The sequence below is a fragment of the Sciurus carolinensis genome, chromosome 18, assembly GCF_902686445.1.
Source record: "Sciurus carolinensis chromosome 18, mSciCar1.2, whole genome shotgun sequence".
In the NCBI taxonomy this organism is placed as follows: domain Eukaryota; kingdom Metazoa; phylum Chordata; class Mammalia; order Rodentia; family Sciuridae; genus Sciurus; species Sciurus carolinensis.
The window spans coordinates 13214098-13236695 of NC_062230.1; the positions used below are offsets into that span (position 1 = coordinate 13214098).

The window sequence follows — 22598 nt, forward strand, 5'->3', positions numbered from 1 at the left end:
TGAAATAATTTTCTCCCCAGATTGCCAATATAACACTCGTGAATTACGTAGCTGGGGGAATGATAACTGGGGACTGAACCCAGACCTCATGCATGCTAAGCACACGCTCTACCACTGAGTTACACTTCAGCCCGAATCACATTTTTAAAAGGCATCCCTCTTCAAAGTTAGGATATCTTATAGCTCCAAGTAAACAAAGAATCTTAACTCCATAGGCTTAGATTTCCTCAAAGCTTAGATTTTGTCAAAGCTGAGTCATTGAGCTCTTCCCTCCTGATCACTCTGCACCAGCAGTGAGAGAGGTCTTCCGTCGGCTCACCAGCCTCCACCACCAGCCCTGAGCTCCGTCATCTCTTCCTAGATGCACTAGGGGATGCTAGCCAGCAGGTGTGAACATTCTACCATTCATTCTGCCTGTGTTCGCTCATAAGTTATTTTGGCCCCTCTTCAGTGTGAAGATTACTGTTGACTCGGATTTTTGTTTATTAAACCTGTTTAGTTATAGTCATTCTTCTTGATCATCAAATTACCTCTAATATGGCCAGTGGAGCCCCTCCGAGCTTAGGAGCTGTATTCCTTCATCACCCCTTCAACCTGTGACCACTTCCTCGGTTTCTCACCCAGGTGGCCCCAGGCTCACCGTGGCTGCCTCAGGATCCCAAGCCACCAGCTATTCCTCCACAGAGTTCCCTTTTCCTTGGAGGCAATGCCAGGCACAGAATCAGCTGATCACTACAGTGGTAACGCTCAATGAACAGATCTAGAAGATGTGGAAATAAATATATTTTTAAAAAATTTCAAGTCATTGCTTGCCTCGCAAGCACAAGGCCCTGAGTTTGATCCCCAGTACCGCCAAAAAAAAAAAAAAAAAAAAAAAAAAAAAATTCAAGTCATATTTATTGCTATAGGGAGTTAGTTTTACCTGAAGAACTGGATTTTTTATTTTTTAAAAACAGAGCAGAGGGACTTGCTCTTCAATATGTACAAAACCATTGTAAAGCAAAAGCAATAAAAACATAATCCTTAGCACAATAAGAATCAGTCCAGTAAAACAGAACAAAAATCAGCAACTAGAAATTTTTGGTTCCTTTTTGCTTTGTCCTAAAACATACACAAAATAGGTTAAGAACAGCACCAATATTATTAACATGGAAATTAATGAGTGACATTTATCATGTTCTTTGACCCTTCTTGTTCCTGCAAAATGTCCCAATTAAGGAAGTACAGTTATGATACTGTGTTCAAAAGTCTCTGATATTTCTGTGTGGTTGGTTTAGCAATGTGAAATCACCTTGAGTATTCTCTTTATTTTCGATTTTAAAACCTGCTTTTATTTCCTTTCACATATGTAAATAACCACATTCAAAAGTCAAAACTTCATAAAAAGGTACACATGCACACACACACACGTGTCCCCTCAATTCTTACACAAAAGATAATGTGCTACATAAAGTTTCTTATACTTTGCTTTCCTCACTTAATAATATGCTGTAGTACAGTACTTCAAATTTGTCAAATGTCACTTGATGTGTAATGTACTGTTAAGATACAAAGAAACTTTGGTGGCCTCAGTGTGGGAAGTCTGTCATAACAGTTATTAAGCTAGGGGGCGACATTTCCCACCGGCAACTGCCTTGAGTTTCGCCATGAAAACCAAAGGTACACAACATGAGCAGGCTACCTACTGACATTCAGAAGCCCTGCCCACCTCAAGTCCTCTTCAAATATCTACAGAGACAGCTTGCTGCATCAGCTTGGGTTTTTCAAAAACCTGTGTCAGCCAAAGATTAGACACACCTTACATCATATTTTCAAAATTTGGAACCAAGTCTGAAACACGACTTCCAGCATTACATTTCCAGAAGCGTGAAGAGTGCCCCATCACCTGAATGAATAGATGTTCCCTCAGTGTTTTTTCCTATCTACTTTTTCAATTTAGCTTGATTTTTTTTGAAGCTTACATGCACATAAAATACCCAGTTTCACACCCACATCAATTACCTGAGGTGCAGTAAAGCTATGACCATAAATGCCTTTGTACTTTGGTTGCTTCCTCTGTGCTTTCTCTGCAATGTGCACTTGACATGTTGGTGGATACAATGTACACAGGATGGTCTCAGGGCTCTCTGCCGTTGGAGTCCTCTGACATATAATTAAGACAGGACACACAGTCTTCCCATATTCATTTCACTCACAGAGAGCCATCCAGCCCCTCCCCCTCATGCTGAAGACTGAAGTTACACGTGAGGGCTGCCGTGTGTGAGGGCTGCCGTGTGGTTACATTCGCGTCTCCTCCTGCAAGTCCTCCTGGTGTGACGAAGCCTGACCCCACGCAGGAGGATACTGCGCATTGGTTGCAGTTCAGGGTGTCGCTCTCCTGTGAACCACCTGATGACTAGTGAGAGCCGACTTCTTGCAGAAGGCTTTCCCACATTTATTACATTCATAGGGCTTCTCCCCGGTGTGTCCCCGTTGATGAACTGTGAGGGCCGACTTCATATAGAAGGATTTCCCACACGTACTGCATATATAAGGCTTCTCCCCGGTGTGAGTCCGCTGGTGGTTGATGAGGTTTGACTTCACATAAAAAGACTTCCCACATTCATAACATTCAAAGGGATGTTTCCCCGAGTGAGTTCTCTGATGTACAGTGAGGTGTGATTTCATGCAGAAAGACTTGTCACAGTCACTACATTTGTAGGGTTTCTCCTCTGTGTGAGTTCTCTGATGGATGGTTAGGGCTGACTTATAGCAGAAGGATTTCCCACATTCACTACACTCGTGGGGTTTCTCCCCAGTGTGTGTTCGCTGGTGTTCGATGAGGTGTGACTTCTGGAAGAAGGTCTTCCCACATTCCATGCATTCATAGGGCTTCTCCCCTGTGTGTGTGCGATGATGTTTAGTGAGGTGTGATTTCTGGAAGAAGGCCTTCCCGCACTGTTTACAATCGTAGGGCTTCTCGCCTGTGTGTATTCTCTGATGTTGACTGAGGGCTGACTTCATATAGAAGGATTTCCCACAGTCATTACATTTGTAGGGTTTCTCACCTGTATGAGTTCTCTTGTGTACAGTTAGGGTTGACTTGTGGCGAAAGGTTTTCTGACAGTCGTTACATTTGTAAGGTCTCTCCTCTGAATGCGTCCTCTGATGATCAGTGAGGTTCGACTTCATAGAAAAGGCTTTCCCACACTCACCACACACATGGGGTTTCTTCCCTGTGTGGTTTCTCTGATGGATATTAAGGTGAGACTTCACATAGAAAGACTTTTCACATTCATTACATTTGTAGGGTTTCTCTCCAGTGTGAGTTCTCTGGTGAATAATAAGGGTGGATTTCATATGAAAAGACTTCCCACATTCAGGACATTCGTGTGGTTTCTCCCCAGTGTGAGTTCTCTGATGTTTAGTAAGAGCTGACTTTTTGTAAAAGGACTTCTCACATTCGTTGCATTTGTAGGGTTTCTCCCCTGTGTGAGTTCGCTGGTGCACAACGAGGATTGAATTCATAGAGAAAGATTTGCCACACTCATTACATGTATAGGGTTTCTCCCCTGTGTGAATTTTCTGGTGTTTAGTGAGATTTGACTTCACACAGAAGGTTTTCCCACACTCACTACAGTCATAGGGTTTCTTCCCTGTGTGAGTCACCTGATGTATAATCAGGGCTGACTTATAGCAGAAGGATTTCCCACATTCAGTACATTTGTAGGGTTTCTCTTCTCTGTGCTTCCCCTGATGTACGTTTAGGGCTGACTTATAGTAAAAAGATTTCCCACACTCAGTGCATTTGTAGGGTTTCTCCCCTGTGTGGGTTCTCTGATGGTCAGCAAATTGCGACTTCTGGAAGAAGGTTTTCTCGCATTCGCTACATTTGAAAGGCTTCTCCCCCCTATGTGTCTTCTGGTGTTTAGTGAGGTTTGACTTCACAGAGAAGGACTTCCCGCATTCCTGGCATTCAAAGGGTTTCTCCCCTGTGTGGGTTCTCTGGTGATGAGTGAAGTTGGACTTGGCATAGAAGGACTTCCCACACTCAGGGCACTTGTAGGGCTTCTCCCCCGTATGGATCCGCTGATGGACTCTGAGGGCTGAGCAGTAACGGAAGGGTTTCCCACAGTCATCACATACATAGAGCTTCTTTGCTGGCTGTGTCCTCTGCTGGTCCCTGAGAGGGGACTTCACAGGGGCTTTTCCACGTGCTTTATACTCACGGCGTTTCTCTCTTCGGTTAGTTCTCTTTGAGTCAGTGAGTTGTGACTTCTGGAATGTTTTCCCATGTTTACTACCTTTACGAGGTTCCCCTTGTGTATGGGTCCTCTGATGGTCAGTGAGTTGGGACTCCTGGCAAAAAGATGTTCTGCAGCGACTGCATTCAAAGGTGTTCTCCCCTGTGTAAGCTCCAGGAGCTTGAGTGAGACGGGGCTCCTTGCTGATCTCCTCATTTTCACTGGCTTCCTGGGTTTTCTCCTCCATGTTAACTTTCTGGTGCTCACAGACCACTGCCTTCTCACACTCGTTAACTTCAGGGCAATCTGTCCTTGTCTGATGTTCCTGAGGGACATCGGGGACTGACATGGCACTGGTACTTCCTCTGGGCTCCTCGTGGTTACAGGGCTTCTCTCCTGCCTGTGCCGTCTGGAGGGAGGTGGTGGCTGCCTGCTCAGGAGAGGCTTTTCCACTATCATCATCTTCCCAAGGTGGTCCCAACGCTTGAACTTCCTGTTGCTCAGTAAGATCCTCATTACCACTTAGAGATTCCCCACCCTGGTTACACTCATCGGACTTCTTCCCAGTCTGAGTGTTTTCTTGCTCACAGTCAAGAGGCGACGTCCCGTGTGTGTTAAGTGCACTGGAGTTCCTACTTGAATCATTTTTATCAGTAACACTTGATTCTGAAATTTGTTTCACACTCACTCCACCTGAGTCATTTTCATGGGGTGTTTTTCTTGAAGAAACCAGGTTTATGTCCAGATTACGTGTTTTTCCAGAAACGTTCTCTCTCTTCTCAGTCAGTGTGTTGTGTAGGAGGGACGCACAACACGAGTGTTCGTCTTGGTGTCTCTGGCTTCTCTTTACCAGATCACTTAGCTTCTGGACTTCTAGAAATGAGAAAAGTTAAGTGTACATTAAAAACGTTAACACCTGCCCCCATAAGTGAGTTGTTACATCACTGAATCCCTATTTTCAGGCCCCAGGTTCCTGGGATGAAATCCCATGCTTATATTTCTCCTTGGGTAAGGAAAAAAAAGAAAAAAGAAACACTTGCTATAGTGGAAAAGTGTGAGGAAAACTAGCAATGAACATACATCTATTTGCTATTTTGAAAATATGATCGCCACAGCTGAAAAGAGGAGAAATAAAACAGTGAACTGAGGGCTGAGCACAACAGAGAAACCCATAGAGAAGGGTGTGTAGGAGAAGCCCCTCAGGAAGGCTTAGCTGAGGGGTAAAACATATCCACAGAGCCCACTGTCCAGGGGTCAACTGATGAACAACATTTATGTAAGCAACTTACAAAAATCCAAAACCAGTATCTCCTAAATATTCATTCCCTAACACAAGCCTTAAGTCTGATACAAAATTTTACACTCAGTACCTGCTTTTTAGCTTTTGCACCACTAAAACTCACATAACCTCCAGAAAATGCACGTCTGTCTGCCTCTTACCTTTTTTCAAATGAGGCCTCTTAAACTCCATTTTATTAAAAGTTTGGAAGTAGTCACTATGTACACTTTTCTTTAATACAACTTTGGAAGGCATTAACTTTATCCTAATAGCAATTGATAAACAATCAAGATATTTCATACAATTTTGTTTACTTCTCTGAATTCTAATGTATGCTCCTAGCTGGTGTTACTGTGTCTCCAGTTACCTTTGAACTGCTCTGAGTAGATACCTGACCAGTGGTCCTCAACAAGCAAGGTGCAACAGAGTTACTGGAAACTTTAATTCAAAACCTAGGGTATAGGGCTATGGATGATACCAACCTGTATTTTTATTCTGTGAATCAGAATCTAGAGGAGTGTGATGTAGACCTACGTACTCAGGAAATACTTTCTAAATAAGCTTATCTATTAATGTATCAGAGGAACATACTGATTATATATTACACACGAAAAGAATGATAAAAAGGAGACCCTTCCAGTAGTAACTAAAGCCTCAGGTAATAGCCATAAGCTCTCAGGTGTCATGGGATATGATCGAGTTTGAGTTTCTTGAAGCTCAGTCACCAAAAAAATAACAACAAAAAAGGGAACTCTGTTAAGGGGAGATTGATGTTGACTAGAGTAATTAAGAAGCATTTCAAAACAAAGCAGGGTGTGGTGGTGCACACCTGTAATTCCAGCAGCTTGGGAGGCAAAGGCAGGAGGATCTTGAGTTCAAAGCCAGCCTCAGCAACTTAATGAGGCCCTAAGTGACTCAGTGAGACCCTGTCTCTAAATACAATATAAAAAAGGGCTGGAGATGTGGTTCAGTGATTAAGCACCCTGGGTTCAATCCCTGGTACCAAAAAAAAAAAAAAAAAAGTAAAAACTTTAGCACAAACGTAAATCATGTATAAAAGTAACACCTGGAACATCACAGAACCGGACTGGTAAACCTCAAGACGAAGAGGAGAGGATGTTGGGAAGAAGCACAAGTAGTACTTAGGGGGCCAGGTCACATGGAACTTACCATGAATTTTTGAGCAAAAACAATAACAAAAATTAACAGACTGGTACGGTGTTTGTGTGAGGAAGAGGTGTCTGGAGCTGGGCCTGGTGTGATCCCAGCAACGTGGGAGGCTGAGACAAGAGAATTGAAAATTCAAGACCAGCCTCAGCAACTTAGCAAGACCTCACTGGGGATGTGGCTCAGTGATTAAGTGTTCCTGGGTTAAGTCTCCAGTGCCCCCCTGCCCCGAAAAAAAAGAAGAGGCGTCTTAATAAGAGAGCAACACTAGGTTTATAGTAACCTTGTGACAAAAAGGATTGGTTTATACTTAATATATATAGCTGTCCCTCTGTGTCAGAGGAGGGTGGGTTCCAGGACTCCCAGCACATGCCAAAATCTGCTGATGCTCAAGTCCCTTATGTAACATGACATAGTATTTGTACATAACCTACACACATCCTCCTACACACTTTAAATTATCTCTATATTTCTTAAAATACCTAACACAATGCACATGCTATATAAATAGCTGTTATGCTATATTGTTTAGGGAATACCAACAAGAAAAAATGTGTTCAGCACAGGCACATTTTTTCCACATATTTTTGATCCACAGTTGGTTGAACCTGCAGGTAGGGGACCCGTGGACACAAAGGGCACAAGAGAATAAGGTTCTGGTTTTGTGTAAGGTCACCAGAAAGTTTTGATTTTCACAGGAAAATTAAAACATGAAGAACTACAGAGATCAGTATGATGGCTGGATGATTCTCATGGTTGTCAGACACAGCAGAAGAGCCTCATTAAGTGGAACAAGAAATGGGAAAAGCCAACTTGGAGATGATGTGAAGGTTAGTTTTTGCCATTTTGATAATGAAGGACTGAATCAGCTCAGATAAAACTGAGAAAGAAGTGCAGATGAGACCAGGAGGTAGAGGCGGCAGTTCTCCAAGCGTCTGGTAAAGCAGATTGCTGAAACCTCGGGACAGGGGAGGCCCTGGGGAAAATGTCCTGAAGAGACAGCGGAAGCCTCTTCCAGGGGAGTGATCATGTGATCAAGACTGCTTGGCACAACGTGAAGAGAGAGCCTACAGAGTGGGAGAAAATCTTTGCCACTCATACTTCAGATAGAGCGCTAATCTCCAGAATCTATAAAGAACTCAAAAAACTCTACACCAAGAATGCAAATAAACCAATCAACAAATGGACTAAGGAAATGAACAGACACTTCACAGAAGATCTACAAGCAATCAACAAACATATGGAAAAATGTTCAACATCTCTAGTAATAAGAGAAATGCAAATCAAAACTAAGATTCCATCTCACCCCAATTAGAATGGCGATTATCAAGAACAAAAGCAATAATAGGTGTTGGCAATGATGTGGGGAAAAAGGTACACTCATACATTGCTGGTGGGGTTGCAAACTAGTGCAGCCACTCTGGAAAGCAGTAAGGAGATTCCTCAGAAAGCTTGGAATGGAACCACCATTTGACCCAGCTATCCCACTCCTTGGCCTATACCCAAAGGACTTAAAATCAGCATACTACAGAGATACAGCCACATCAATGTTCATTGCTGCTCAATTCACCATAGCCAGATTGTGGAACCAACCTAGATGCCCTTCAGTTGATGAATGGATAAAGAAACTGTGGTATATATATACCATGGAATATTACTCCGCCATAAAGAATGATAAAATTATGGCATTTGCAGGCAAATGGATGGAATTGGAGAATATCATGCTAAGTGAGATAAGCCAATCTCAAAAAACCAAAGGACGAATGATCTCACTGATAAGCAGATGATGACACATAATGGGGGATGGGGAGGCAAGAATGGAGGAAAGGAGGACTGTGTAGAGGGAAAAGAGGGGTGGGAGGGGTGGGGGGAAGGGAAAAAATAACAATGAATCAAACAACATTACCCTAGGTAAATTTATGATTACACAAATGGTATGCCTTTACTCAATGTACAAACAGAGAAACAACATGTATCCCATTTGTCTACAATAAAAAATAATAATAAAAATTAAAATTAAAAATTAAAAAAAGACTGCTTGGCAATCTGCCTTAATTTTTTTTTGCACTATTTAAGTGTATAAAATATTAAACTGCATAAAAAGTTAAAACACACACACACACACACACACAACTGTTTTTTTGTCTGCTGTTTGGGAAATCTTTTCTTGCTCCAAGGTCACAACGTCCATAGTGATGACCATTGCTATAAACCAGGGTAACAAGCGTTGGCAGATGAGAGGGCCATTACTACCCCCAGGGTGGCCTAGTTCTTCTGAGCCTTCAGAAATGCTTTGGTTATTTTGAACTTTGTTCTTCCTTACTAATTTTAATATTTTTTTCTTATAATTCTAAAATCTGAAGTCCTTCAAATTTTGATTCTCTGTATTCTACTGGTTCCCACAATGACTTCTTTCTTCCTTGGGGTCCACTAGTTTGCTGTTGTGAGCTTCCTTCTGGTACCCTTCACCTGGGCGTCCTGGGGTCTCCTGTCCTTGAGAGAACATCTGTTCCTAGCTGCTGGAGGCCAGGGAAGCCAATAACAAGCAGGGATGGATTAGTCTGAGACTGGTGCCGTCCTCATCTGGAAGACTCGCTGACCTGGGCCCCAGATGATGAGAACCTGCAAATGCCTTCTGGCACCTCAGTCTTGTGTCCGTTTTCTGCTAAGTGAATATTCTCTGGCTTTCGCTCTCTCCTAGATTTCTGTTTGTCTCTTGAGCATTACAGATGTCCCTTACGTTTTAGACAATCAGCCATGTGTTATCATCATTTACCAAGTTCTAATCTTACTGCATGGACGAGGCCCTACAGGGGGTCTGGTTTACCATCCAGCTGGGAGTGGAGATCGTCGTCTTGCTTGAATTCACACACGGCAAGTGTGTTTGGATGTGAGGGGTCCCCCAAAAGCTCACGTGTGAGATAATGCAAGAAGGTTCAGAGGAGAAATGATGGAGTTGTAAGAGTCTTAATTCAATTAGTGATTTAATCCTCTGATAGTGATTATCTGAGTGGTAACTGAAGTGGTGGGGTGTGGCTGGAGGAGGTGGGGAATCGGGCGTGGCTTTGGGTATACATTTGTATCTGGGGAGTGGAGTCTCTCTCTCTGCCTCCTGATCACCATGTGCACTGCTTCCCTCTGCCACAGTCTCCCGCCATGATGTTTAGCCTCACCTCAAGTCCTGAGGAATGGAGCTGGCCTTCTATGGACCAAGACCTCTGAACTACGAGCCCCCAAATAAACTTACCTCCTCTACAGTTGTTCTGGTCGGATCCTTTAGTCACAGCAGCAAAAAAGCTAACTAAAACCACCACCAAACCACCCCTTAGGAACTTCTCTTAAGATGAACGGTACCACCACATTCAACATTTAATTCTCAGTCTTCATCCTAATCTCTCCATATCATGTAACACAGCTGATACCCCTCCTTTACCTTTTTAAAGATTTTTTTTTTGAAAAATACATTCATACTGCTATAACTTAAAGAGATACCACCAAAACAAAACAAATAACATATGCCTGTAATCCCAGCAGCTTGCGAGGCTGAGGGAAGAGGATCGAAAGTTCAAAGCTAGGTCAGGGCCCCAGAGCTCAGACTGATCCATCCCTGCTCCTGTTATTGGCTTTCCCTAGCCTCAGCAACTTAGCAAGATCCTGTCTGAAAATTAAAAATTAAAAAAGGGGATGGGTCAATTCACAATAGCTAAACAATGGAACCAACCTAGGTACCCTTCAACAGATGAATGGATAAAGAAATATGGTATATATACACAACGGAATATGACTCAGCCTTAAAGAAGAATGAAATTATGGCATTTGCCAGTACATGGATATAGCTAGAGAATATTATGCTAAGCAAAATAAACCAAAAAACCAAAGTCTGAGTGTTTTCTTCAATATGTAGACGCTAATTCACAATAAGGGGGGCTGGCTAGGGAAGAATAGAGGTACTTTGGATTAGACAGAGAGGAGTGAAGGGAGGGAAGGGAGTATGCAGGTAGGAATGATAGTAGAATGAATTGGACATTAGTACCCTATGTGCATATATGATTATACAACCTGGGTAACTCTACATCATGATGAATGAGAAGTTATTCTCCAATTATGTATGTTGTGTCAAATGCATTCTATTGTCTTGTATAACTAATTAGAACAAATTTAAAAAACGGGCTGGGGATGTGGTTCAATGTTTGAATGCCCCTGGATTCAACCCCTGGTACCAAAAGCAAAAAACAAACAAACAAACAAAAAAACCAGAAAAGACTCCCTCTCTCCAGGGCTTATCAGTCACTAACTGCCTTCACAGGGCACTGGATGACTGGTTCCCTGAGCACCAGTCAGTATGTCTGGGGTAACTTAATGGGAGGTGGGTTACTGGTGTGTATGTAGATTACTCTAAGAGAACTGACATCTTTGGTTCCTGAGTCTGCCTACCCTTCCCTTAGTGGCTTCCTCGCCAAGAATACAGAATAATTGTTAGTCTATTATATTGACAAATAGTATTTTAATATTTTACATACATGTCTGTATATCTACATATCTATATAAATAAGGGTGCATGTGACACATATGTTAATATGTTTGTTCCTAGTCTTTTTATTTTCTATTTTTGTTGCTATTTTAAATAAAATTAATTCATTTTTCTTATCTTCTGACTGGATGTTTTCCATCCAGGTGAAGCAGATATACAATCACATTGTCTGCAAATAACAATTTTGTCTCTTCCTTTTAAATTTTTATGCCAATAACTTTGTTTCATGAATTTATTTTCTGATTCATTCAAAACAGTATTAAATAATGGTAGTAATCATGGACACCTTTATTGCTATTACTTAATATGCCTACAATTCCTCATTAGGTATTAATGTGTTTGGATGAGACAGTTTTTTCAGCTAGCCCAATTTTACTGTTTATTTTCAATTAAAAAAGGATGTTAAGCCAGGCACAGTGGCACATGCCTATAATCCCAGTGACTCAGGAGGCTGAGACAGGAGGATCACAAATACAAAGCCAGCCTCAGCAAATTACTGAGGTCCTAAGCAACTTAGTGAGACTCTGACTCAAAAAAATAAAAAATTAGTAAAAATAAAAGGGCTGGGGATGTGGGGATATGGCTCAGTGGTTAAGCACACCTGGGTTCAATCCCTAGTTAAAAAAAATGTTAATACCTTTTGAGCATCCATAGAGAAAATTTTTCTTTCAGAATGTTTTAATAGGTAGCACACTATCATTTAATTTGCTACTGATTGCGTATGCTAATGTTCTGACATTTTCACATAAATAAAAATGACACAGATCAGGGGTAATTCTGAAGGACCAGATGCCAAGCACTTCAAAGTTCAAGGGCAACCCAGGATCTCTGATGCATCTCCTTTCTTTCTACGACAAACTTTTTAAAGCGCAAAGCCATTCTGAGTTCCTATTTCCACTGGATTTACTGAATACTTCTTAGTGTTCCACTTTAATTTTTCTATTGGCTTCCAGGTCACATTTCTTTTTATTTGTTGAAAGGTTGTTGTAGGGATGACCACACACACCCAACCACTTAGTCTACTCTGAGTTAATATTTCACCACAGCAAGTAAAGTGTATAAACCTTACAACATACAGATCCCTGTGCACCCCACTCTGTTGTGATCAGATACATCTACAGACGTTCAACATCGATGATCTCACTGTGCAGTGATATGGTTTTTATTGTCAAGTACTAAACTTCCCTCTTTTTGTCGTGCTAGGGGTTGAAACCAGGACCTGGCACATGCTAGGCAAGCACTCTACCACTAAGCCACATCCCCAGTCCAACAGTCATAAATATATTAAAGAACGTACAAGAACAATTGTCATTTATATTTACACAGATACTTATTACACCATTGCTTTTCCTTCATTTCATTTCAAATTTCCCTGTAGTATCAATTCCCTTCATCCTGCAATTTTAGAATTTTTAGGATGACTAGGGACTATTTTTCTTAGTTTTCCCTCATTTCCATCATTCTTGAAATATACTTCACTGATCTCGATCCTAGGTTGACAGTTCTTTTTGTTTTGCACTATAAAGATGTTATTTCACTGTCTTCTGTGTCTGTGGCTTCTGATTAAAAATCTACCGCCATTAAAACCATTCTTTTCCTACCTGTAAAGTGTCATTTTTCTCCGGCTGCCTTCAAGGTGTTTTATTTGTCTTTGGTGTCAGTGTTTGGACTAGGCTGGTGAGCCTGGGCCTTTGGCCACCTCTGGTCCCTCCCACCACCACTCTCTCTGATACTGCCCTGCCACATACGTGCTGTCTCCCTGCTGCATTCACACACAGCAAGCCAACTCCTGCCCCAGAGCCTGGGCCCTGCTGCTCCTTCTGCCTGCAGCCCCCAGAGTCTGGAGACTTGCTTCCTTACTTCCCCTGCCAGTCTGCTCAACAGCTGGTCTGGGTGATGGCATTCTCTAGCCACTGTCTCCTGCCACCTGCTTCAAGGTCATTCATTGTCAGGTCACTGCTTGACACCTACATCTGTTTAGTCATACCTATGTCCTCCTGCTAGCTTGTATGGTCTACAAGCTCAGGGATACTGTATTCACCACCATGTCCCCAATGCCACAAACACCAAGGGCACAGAGTGGGTCTTCAATGAATATCTGCAGAATGAATGCTTTGATTAATTAACTAATTAATTAATGCCTGGAAGTGGGGAGTACATAGAAAAGCATTTGTGAAAATGGAGGGGAAATGAATACTAGAGAAGCTAAGAAAGAAGGTGTCAGATGCAGCAGGCAGGGTTTAGATTGTAGGTATCAGAATGGTTAATGCTCCTTGTGTAGGGAAAGCATACGTATTTATGAGTGACAGATGGAAGAGTTCGCCAGGTTAACTGGGTCATTGTGGCCTGCAGTTCAGTTACTTCCAAGGGCCTGAGGTCTTTATCTAGAAGGTACTGCAACACAATTCACAGGTTCCAACCCCTGGAACCTGACTCCCACTGGCTTCTTTTCTTGCCTGGTAATAACTCACTTGGATAAGCCTGGCCTGGGAACTCTTCCTCTAATGTCCATGGATCTTCTCCTTGCTCCAACCTGAGGATCACGTCTGGTTTGGTGAAGCAGCATCCTGTGAATGAGAGATAGAGGTAGGACGTCTGAGAGCCGCTTGGACAGGGCAGCCCTTCAAGAACAGGAGGGTGCAGCTTTGGAAGTCCCTCAGAAAGTGCCTATTGGAACTTTCATTGGGGAAGTAAGAACACGAACATTCTTTCCATGATTAAAGGAAACATCATCTTTGACCCCAGAAACAGACACAAAAATATCACCAAACTCCATGTATCCCTTATGTTTTGGCAGCTACAAATTAAAGAAACACACATGTGCTCCTGGGCACTGCACAGGGAAACTCCTCACCCACAGAGACCAGGTGGCTATAGTTCTCCAGCATCACCTCCCGGTACAGGGTCCTCTGAGTCCTGTTCAGGCACAGCCACTCGTCCCGGCTGAAGTTCACAGTCACATCCTGGAATGACACAGATCCTTGGACAGCACCTTCCTGGTCAATCCAACGTGATCAGTATTGAGCCACATGAAAGAGATATGTGCAAAATAATTCTTAGCACATTTACTTTGAGAATTTATCTTAAATAATTTAAGAGTTTATCTTAAATTATGTAGGTTGCTAATTCCATATCTTATTCTGTTTTGCTCTGTGTGATAAGAGATAGCATGACAGAAATACCCAGTCAGTGTAGTAACTTAGTAATTCAAACAGAAAAAAATCAAGTTCCCACCATGTGTCTGAAACTCTTCTAACTTCCCAGGAATATTAAGTTAAATAAATCCTTTCTTTCCTCCTGCCTTTAAGGAGCTTAAATTTTAGCAAGGAGTCATATCATATGTATGAACATTTAACTTGTACCAAGGAATTACAAGAGCTAAGCTAGAATCCTTTACAATCAATGTTGATGCTGGGCACAGTGGTATACACCTTTGATCCCAGATACTTGGGAGACTGAGGCAGGAGGATCACTAGTTGGAGGCCAATGTGGGCAACTCAGCAAGACTGTCTCAAAATAAAGTGTGTCGGGGGGGAACTATAGATGTAGCTCAAGGGTAGAACCCCAATACAAAAAATAATCAGTGTCAAATGGTGGTAGAAAATATGGTCCTATTTCTTATCATAAGGCTGGGTTTCTAGGTATGGATATCATCGCTAATACAGCACAATTATGAACAAAGTTGGAGGCATAAAAACACAGAGCAGGATAAAGGAGAGCATCTGAGGTTGGGAGAGGATAAGGAGCCATGAGGGTCCTCAGGGTACACAGAGAGTAATCTTGATGCAGACACCAGGTACCCCCACCAAAAAGACCCCCACCATAATTGTAACATAAGCTTCCCTCCTAGTCAACAAGAACTTTACGAAGAATGTCAGCGGGATTTCTGCAGAGAGCTCATTATGGTGTGAGGCTTCCTCTTTCTTCTAAAAGCCAGGGGGGTTGTTTTGTTGTTGTTGTTGTTATTGTTGTTGTTGTTTTGGTACTGGAGATTGAACTCAGGGGCACTCGACCACTGAGTCACATCCCCAGCCCTATTTTGTATTTTATTTAGAGACAGGGTCTCCCTGAGTTGCTCGGTACCTCACTTTTGCTGTTGCAACTAGATGGTATCATGGACACACATCTGCAGGCTCAGAGTTCAAGCGCCCCTGAGTTCAATCCCCAGTACCAAAAAAAAAAAAAAAAAAAAAAAGCAAAGCTTGCTGTGCAGAAGTTAGAGAGCTTGTTGCTGTGCAGAAGCTACTGTTTCTATTTTCCATGGTAAAAACTTGTGAAATCTCTGTCTGACCTAAGAATACCAGACTAAAAGTAACTGTGTGTACCCACTGTCATGTAACCACCTCTCTGAGTATAAATCTAAAAGAATTTCCAGACCCAGGGTCCAGAGAATTTTAGGCATTAGCCCTTCTGGACCACTGCAGATTAAATAAACCTGCCTCCTGAAAATTCCTTGGGTATCCAGCCTCATTTGTCCTACATCAAACTGGACCCGTCAGCAGAGTTTAGCGCACTCCAAAATACTTTGCCACCCAAGCAATAAATGTTGAGTAGCCCCAATTTATTTATATTACAGTAAACAGCATACATCCTGCCCATGCATGTGATAAGCTGAATTTACTTCTTTTTTCCAGTTATTGGTTAATTGTAGCAACCTATTGTTTTCTTCCCACGTGTCCTATGCTCTGCCTAGGAGGCAGGTATGACTGCTGGGGACAGTGAGGAGCCAGCCAGACCACAAAAGCAATCACAGAAATGATCCAGCTGCAGTGCCATCCGGCGGGACTTTCTGCTGTAGGGAAAGTGTCCGTCACTAGCACCAGCTATGGGTGGTGACTGAGCCCTTGAAATGTGGGAAATGTGGGAAATGAATCTTTAATTTTACATTTTCTTTTCTTGTAATTAAGTAATATAAATGTAAATACCCATATCTAGCTGGTGTCTACCATATGTTCAGTAGAGAGAGAAATATGAAGAGTGTGAGGAGACAAATGAAAGGTATAAAAGACCCACACACACAAATGCTGAAACAAAAAAGGGATCAGAAAATCAGATATCAAAAAGATCAGTTAAACCAAAAGATGCAGCAACAGAAACTAATCCAAATGAAGCACACAAGAAAAACAAGAATGAAAATCAACTGACAGAGCATGGTCACCCTGCGGGACATCATCAGACAGACCACAGGGATCAATGAAGATCCAGAGATGGGGGCGGGACGGGGGGTCATGGGAAATGTAGCTAAAGAAATTATAGCCAAAATTTCCAAATTAAACCATAAATCCACAGGTCCAAGAAGTTCAAAGAACCCTGAAGAGAACACACAAAAATAAAATTATCCTAAGACAGGGTATCATCAAACTGCTGAAAATCAGTGACAGAAAACTTAGAAGCAGGAAGAGAAAATAAATGCTACTGCCTGTGCACAGAGAAATGTGACAAGAAGAAGAAAAAACAAAAACGAAAACCCCCAACCTAGAATTCAGTATCAAGCAAAAAATATCTTGCCAAAAAAGAAGACAAAATAAGCACTTTTACATATAAGAAAAAGTGAGAGAATCTGTCACCACCAGACTTGTAAAATGGGAAATGTTGAAGGAAGTCAGAAGGAAAACGATGCCAGATGAAAATTCAGATCTTCACAAAGACATGCAGACCGAAGGGCTACACATGTGTGTAAATGTAAAAGACTGTTCCGCCCAAATTTTTCGATTTTTAAGATATTTAGCAACACAAAGTAAATAATAATAATACCAATGTACTCTAGGAATTGAAGACAGCACGACAATTATATGACGACAAGAAAGAGGAAATTAAAGTATAGTACTGTTTAAAGGGAGAGTGAGAAATCAAATAGGCATATGTCAATCCCTGGAGCAATTACCAAATAAAGAGGTATCCCTAAAATGTCAATAGTAGAGACAAAAGAAAACCCTAAGTGTGCTGAACTCAAAATGAGGAAATAACAAAAAGGAAACGGGGAGTAGAACAGATGAGACAGACAAGGAACCCACTGCTAATTATAAACCAACCCTGCGACTGACAGTAACTTCAAGGTTTAAGCACCTCTGTTAAGGGCAGCGATCATTAGAATAATAAAACACGAGAGCCAACCATAAACTGTCCACAAGAAACCCACTTTAAATATGAAAACAAAGAAAAAAAGCTAAAAGGACTGGGGAAATATACAAAAGGCAAACACGAATCAAAAGTAGCATATTTTCATCATCCTCAAGAGAATGTGAGAAACTCTCCAGCTGGAGGAGGGGCAGAGGTCAATTCGGCATGTGGGTATAACAAAGCTACATGTAGGAACCAGTAAGAAAGAAAGACTGGCCTGGCTGGGTCCACCGTACCTCCTGGGGCATGCCTCCAGCGACCTAGCGACCTGTCATAAGCCTCACCTCCAGAAGATTCCACCACCTCCTGAACCACCCTGCAGACAAAGCCTTTAACACTTGGACACTCGACATCCAAACTAAAGCATCCTATCATTCTCCCAAAGCAGAGAAAGATTCTGACAAAACTCAACACTGACTGCTGATTAAAAAACAAAAACAAAACAACAAACCCTTCAGCAAATGGTGTAAGAAAAAAGCAGGGAACTTTCTCAAACCGGTGAAAGGCATTTATGAAAAACCTGTATCTCTGCTGTCACAGAAAAGATGACAAGTTCAGTGTTGTGCCCTTAAGACTAAAAATAAAAGCCAAAGGCCAGGCATGGTGACACACACCAGTAATCCCAGCCACCTGGGAGGCTAAGGAAGGAGGATAACAAGTTCAATGCTGGCCTGGGCAACTTAGCAAGAACCTGTCTCTAAAAATTAAAAAGGGCTGGGGAGCATAGACCTTAACACACACACAAAGACCATAAAACTGCTAGACAAAAACAGAGAGAAACTTCGGTGGCCTTGGTTCTAGGGAAGATTTCTCAATACATAATGGGAGAAGGGAGGGAACATGCTGACTATCAATAATCAAGACAATGTATCAAACTGCATACCATCAAATTTAAAAGATTTTGCACTTTAAAAAATACTGATAAGATGAAACAGCAAGCCACAACCTAGGAGAAATATTTTCAAAAAATGTACCTAGCTGGGCTTGGTGGTGCATACCTGTAATCCCAGTGACTTGGGAGACTAAAGCAGGAGAATCACAAATTCAAGGCTAGCCTCAGAAATTTAGCAAGACCCTAAGTAACTTAGTGAGACCTGTCTCAAAATAAAAAAGCTCTGAGGATGTGGATTCCTAGTTAAGCATCTCTGGGTTCAATCCCTATACCAAAAAAAAAAAAAATATATATATATATATATGCATACATACACATATATATACACACATTTGCATACATACATATAAAAAGATAGCATAGCTAAAACACAAACACATAAACACTTACAACTCAATGAGACAAGCTAGTTTTTTAAAATGGGTAAAATATTTGAAGAGACACTCACCAAAGATGTACAGATGGCAAATAAATACAATAAAAATATGCTCATTATTATTAGAGAAATATAATTTAAAAGCATAACAACACACCAAGTATCCTTACATCTTAAAAACTTGAGTTCATAACTTAAAACCATTCCATGAAGACTATTCTAGGTCAAACAATTTATACAGCCATTTTTCTAAACATTTAAAGAATAAATACCAATAACCTACAAACTCATCCAGAAAACCAGGGAGTCCTTTCTAACCTTGATACCAAATCCTAGCAAGGACACAAGAAGAAGAACATTATAGGCCACTCACTAAAGAACAGATGTGAGACTCCTAAACAAAATATTAGTAAATCAAATCCAGCAATAAGAAGGGAAATATCATGACCACATTAGATTGGTTCCATGAATGCAAGATTGGGTTAATATCCGAAATGTGATCAATGAAATTAAGCTTACGGAATAAAGGAAAAAGCACATAATCTACAAGGAAGAAAAGGCACTGGATAAAACCAAACACGCATTCGTAAAAAAACCTTAACAAAGAAAGAAAATGCCTTAATTTGATAAAACAACCAACATACTTAATAGTGAAATATGGAAAACTACCCCAGACACTAAGAAGCAGGCAACAATCTCAGCTTTAATTTGAAAGGTAAAACAATAAAGATTTCAGAAGAAACAAATACTTTTAGAACCTTGGGGTAGGAAGCTATTTCATAAAGAAGATGCAAACAAGCACTACTTCTAAAGGAAAAGTCACACCTGGTTAAAATTAGGACTTCTGTTAATCAAGCCAACATTAAGAAAGTGAAGAGTCAAGAATTTTCTCTAATACTGTGTGTCTTAGTCTGTTTTCTCATGCTGTAAGAATCCCTGAGACTGGGTAACTTGGGAAAAACAGAGATTTATTCAGCTCATGATTCTGTAGTTGGGTGAGGGCTTCCTTGATACATCATAACACAGCAAAAGGACAAGTGAATAGAGAGAGTAAAACCCACCAAACCCATCCTCTTCATCAGCAAACCACTCCCTCATTATCACAGCAGCCGGCTCCTGATGAAAGGATGAGCTCAGCCTGATTTATCACCTCCTAAAGGTCCCACCTCTTAATACTGTTATAATGGCAATTAAATTTCAACCCAAATTCAGGAGGGAACATTCAATCCACATGCATATGAAAAAGGACACCTCTTAGAATTACATAGAGAACTCCCATTAATTGATACACACTATCAGGAAAATGGACAAAAGATATGAACAGGAGCCTCACAAATAAGGGTGTTCAAATGACTCAGACTGGGGGAAGGATGCTGAACACCCTAATACAAACTCCACCCTGGAAGACCGAAACAGCATTCAGAGATGGGAATGGAGAGCCCAAAGCTCCTGGGTGGCTACTCGGATCCAACAGGGTGTCCATCAGAGAGAGAAGAGTCTGCTCCCAAACAAGATCAAGTCAACCAGGTATTGAGTCCAACCACAAGTGCGCGATGGGCACAGGGGAGGTGGCCTGGGGAGAGGACCTGCAGAAAGCTCTCTACTGAATCCATAATGCTTTGGCCCCTAATCTGACCTGAGTTCTATCCTCCACTTCCAGCAAAGAGCAATCACAGGCAACAGGCAGGTTTACTACAAAGTTCTCCACTCCATGAAGTCCTTTAAGCACTTCAAAGCCAGAAAGTCTTCCTGTCCCAGGAGTAACCAGTTGGTCTCTGGTGAACATCATATGTATATTAGGACGATGCTGAACTTCCATGACTCTGGGATCCTGACCTACAGAGATCTACCAGGGCCTTGCCTGTTCATCATTGGCCACTCACTCATCTGACCTTGAAGTGGTTTTTTAAAATGTTCATATTAATATACAAACACTTATAAAATATAATATACAAACACTTATAAAAGCCATGAAATCTCATGGGGACTAAATAGGAAGAAATTCACCTGAGATTTGTTCATTTTCTGATATTCCTCCAAGAACTGAGAAACCGGTTCTTCAAAGGGCAAACCTGGAACAGGAGGAAAGAGGAACAGAATGAGATCTGTCAGGGCTGCAGTTGCTAAATTCTCCTAAAAATCTCCCACACCTTTGTAATCTTTGACTCTGCACAAGGACAGCAGGGAAACAAACCCAGGTTCCTTTGCCATTCCAATAAGATTTCATGAAGCTTAATTAAGCCTATAATGCTTATCCGTGCATGTCCCCTCTCAGGTATATTTGAAACAGAACTGACTGCAAAAAGGCCAGCATCTCAGAAGATGACCTACCACACCTACATCGAAATTGACATGCAGTTGGGGGGACGGCTTCAAGGCTGTTTTGTAAAACAATTTTACTACAAAAAGTGTTAATCCTTGAATCAGCAAATCCACATAATACTTTGGGGAAAAAGTTAGGTGCTATAAGCACAGATCTTTTTAAAAAACTGTCCGTTCTCATTTGGCTGTATGTTCCCAAAAGGCTCTTTTAATTGCAACATATTTCAATTTTATTGTGTGGACAGCATTGGAGGACTCAGATTTCTATTCAAGAGTTACTAATCCGAAACAAGTCATTTCCCATTTGAGGTCTCCCGCCCCCCCCCCCCACACGCACTTTTTTTTTTCTTCTTTCTTTCTTTCTTTCCTTCTTTTAAAATAGAGAAAATCCGATAGCCTGGCAAACTCTCCCTGGGCTGCTCCTCCTCTGACCCCATAAGGTCATGAAAGACTGAACCCACCACATCTCTGGTGCCAGACATGGTGATGGTGGTTAACAGCTGCCTGGCTCCTGTAAAGAATTAGAGGCGAATAAAGGGAGGGGGAAGGGAATGTTGCTCAGGGTAAGCTAAAGATAGAAGCTTCCCCTCAGCGTCCTGCCAGTGAATGAGGTGGCCTTTCTCACACAATCCGGCCCTGGCCACCACTGAGTCCCAGCTCCCTCCTGTCTGCCAAATGACTCACAGTCTTTAATGGCTTCGGAAAGTGGTGAAATCACTCAAGCCTCACCCCTTTTTTAGGTCTCCTCGGCCTCTTCTCAGAAACTCTGACAGATCTCGGGTCAGAGGTTTGGGGGACCGGGGTCCCGGTCATAACTGTCCCTGAAGCCCCCTCCTCATCGCAGTAGGTGCTTTGTCCAGGACAGTCCAGGGCGCAAACGCACTTTCGCTGGAACTTTCTCGGGGTCCCAAGTGCGTTTAAGAACACAGTTCCAGAAACCTGAGGCCGCAGCGTCCACACACACAAAGCGGGACCGCGAGGGACAAAGCCAGGCTGGCCCCGTCCCAGGGCTCGACGCCCTGGGCAGCGCAGAAGCGCCTCAGTTCCACCCGCCAGAAGATCCAACGGAACAGCGCCGGGGAAGGCGCAGGACTCGTGCAGAACAACCCCGGACCGAGGAAGCCCGAAGCGCCGCAGATGCAACAGCCAAGACGCGGCCGCCAGCGCTTTGCAGGGATGCCGGCTGCCCAGGGCGCAGCTCCAACCTGCCAACTCCCGCCCCGCACTGCGCGGCGCGGACACCTGTTCCACCTCACCTGCCGGCCGGCCGAGAGATGCAGCCGCTGGCCGCCGACTTCCAGCGCGTGGACTCGGAACGCGCCGCCTCCGCACCGGCCGCGGACTGAGACCCCCGCCGCGCCAGCGCCCGGCCTCCTACGGCCCTATGCGGAGCCCGCGCCGGGGCTGGGGAGGGCTGCCACCCCGCGCTCCACCCGCGCCCACCCCACAGCCTCCCCCGCTCACCCGCGGCCCCGCGCGCGACCGCGTCCAGCCAGGCCCGAGACCCCGCGGAGCGAGCGCCTGCGCACAGAGCCCGACCCGCTCCCGCGGCGCGCGGCCCGGGAGGCTCCGCCCAGGGGCGAGGCCGGGGCAGGGCCGCTCCCTTCGCCAGTCCGGCGGGATCTCTGCACACCCCTCTGCTCCCTCACTTCACCGCCTTTTCACCTCCTCTCACATCCGCCTGGTTA

At 42.8% G+C, this 22598-nt stretch overlaps 1 protein-coding gene across 3 annotated transcripts; it reads right to left on the reverse strand.

Moving 5' to 3' along the window:
* Positions 1 to 903: 903 nt before the first annotated feature.
* Positions 904 to 22325, reverse strand: LOC124970130 (zinc finger protein 260-like). 3 transcript variants are annotated; one of them, XM_047533233.1, is made up of 5 exons: positions 22167 to 22325; positions 20596 to 20660; positions 14055 to 14196; positions 13672 to 13767; positions 904 to 5096 (listed from the first exon to the last, which is right to left on the reverse strand). In XM_047533233.1, the coding sequence occupies exons 2-5, from the start codon at positions 20608 to 20610 to the stop codon at positions 2362 to 2364; spliced, it is 2988 nt and encodes a 995-aa protein (XP_047389189.1). In that variant the 5' UTR covers positions 20611 to 20660; positions 22167 to 22325; the 3' UTR covers positions 904 to 2361. The 3 variants fall into 3 exon arrangements, with proteins under 3 accessions (XP_047389189.1, XP_047389190.1, XP_047389191.1); XM_047533234.1 differs by lacking the exon at positions 22167 to 22325 and adding an exon at positions 21640 to 21795; XM_047533235.1 differs by lacking the exon at positions 22167 to 22325 and having other exon boundaries at positions 14092 to 14196; positions 20596 to 20608.
* Between the last annotated feature and the right edge of the window lie 273 nt (positions 22326 to 22598).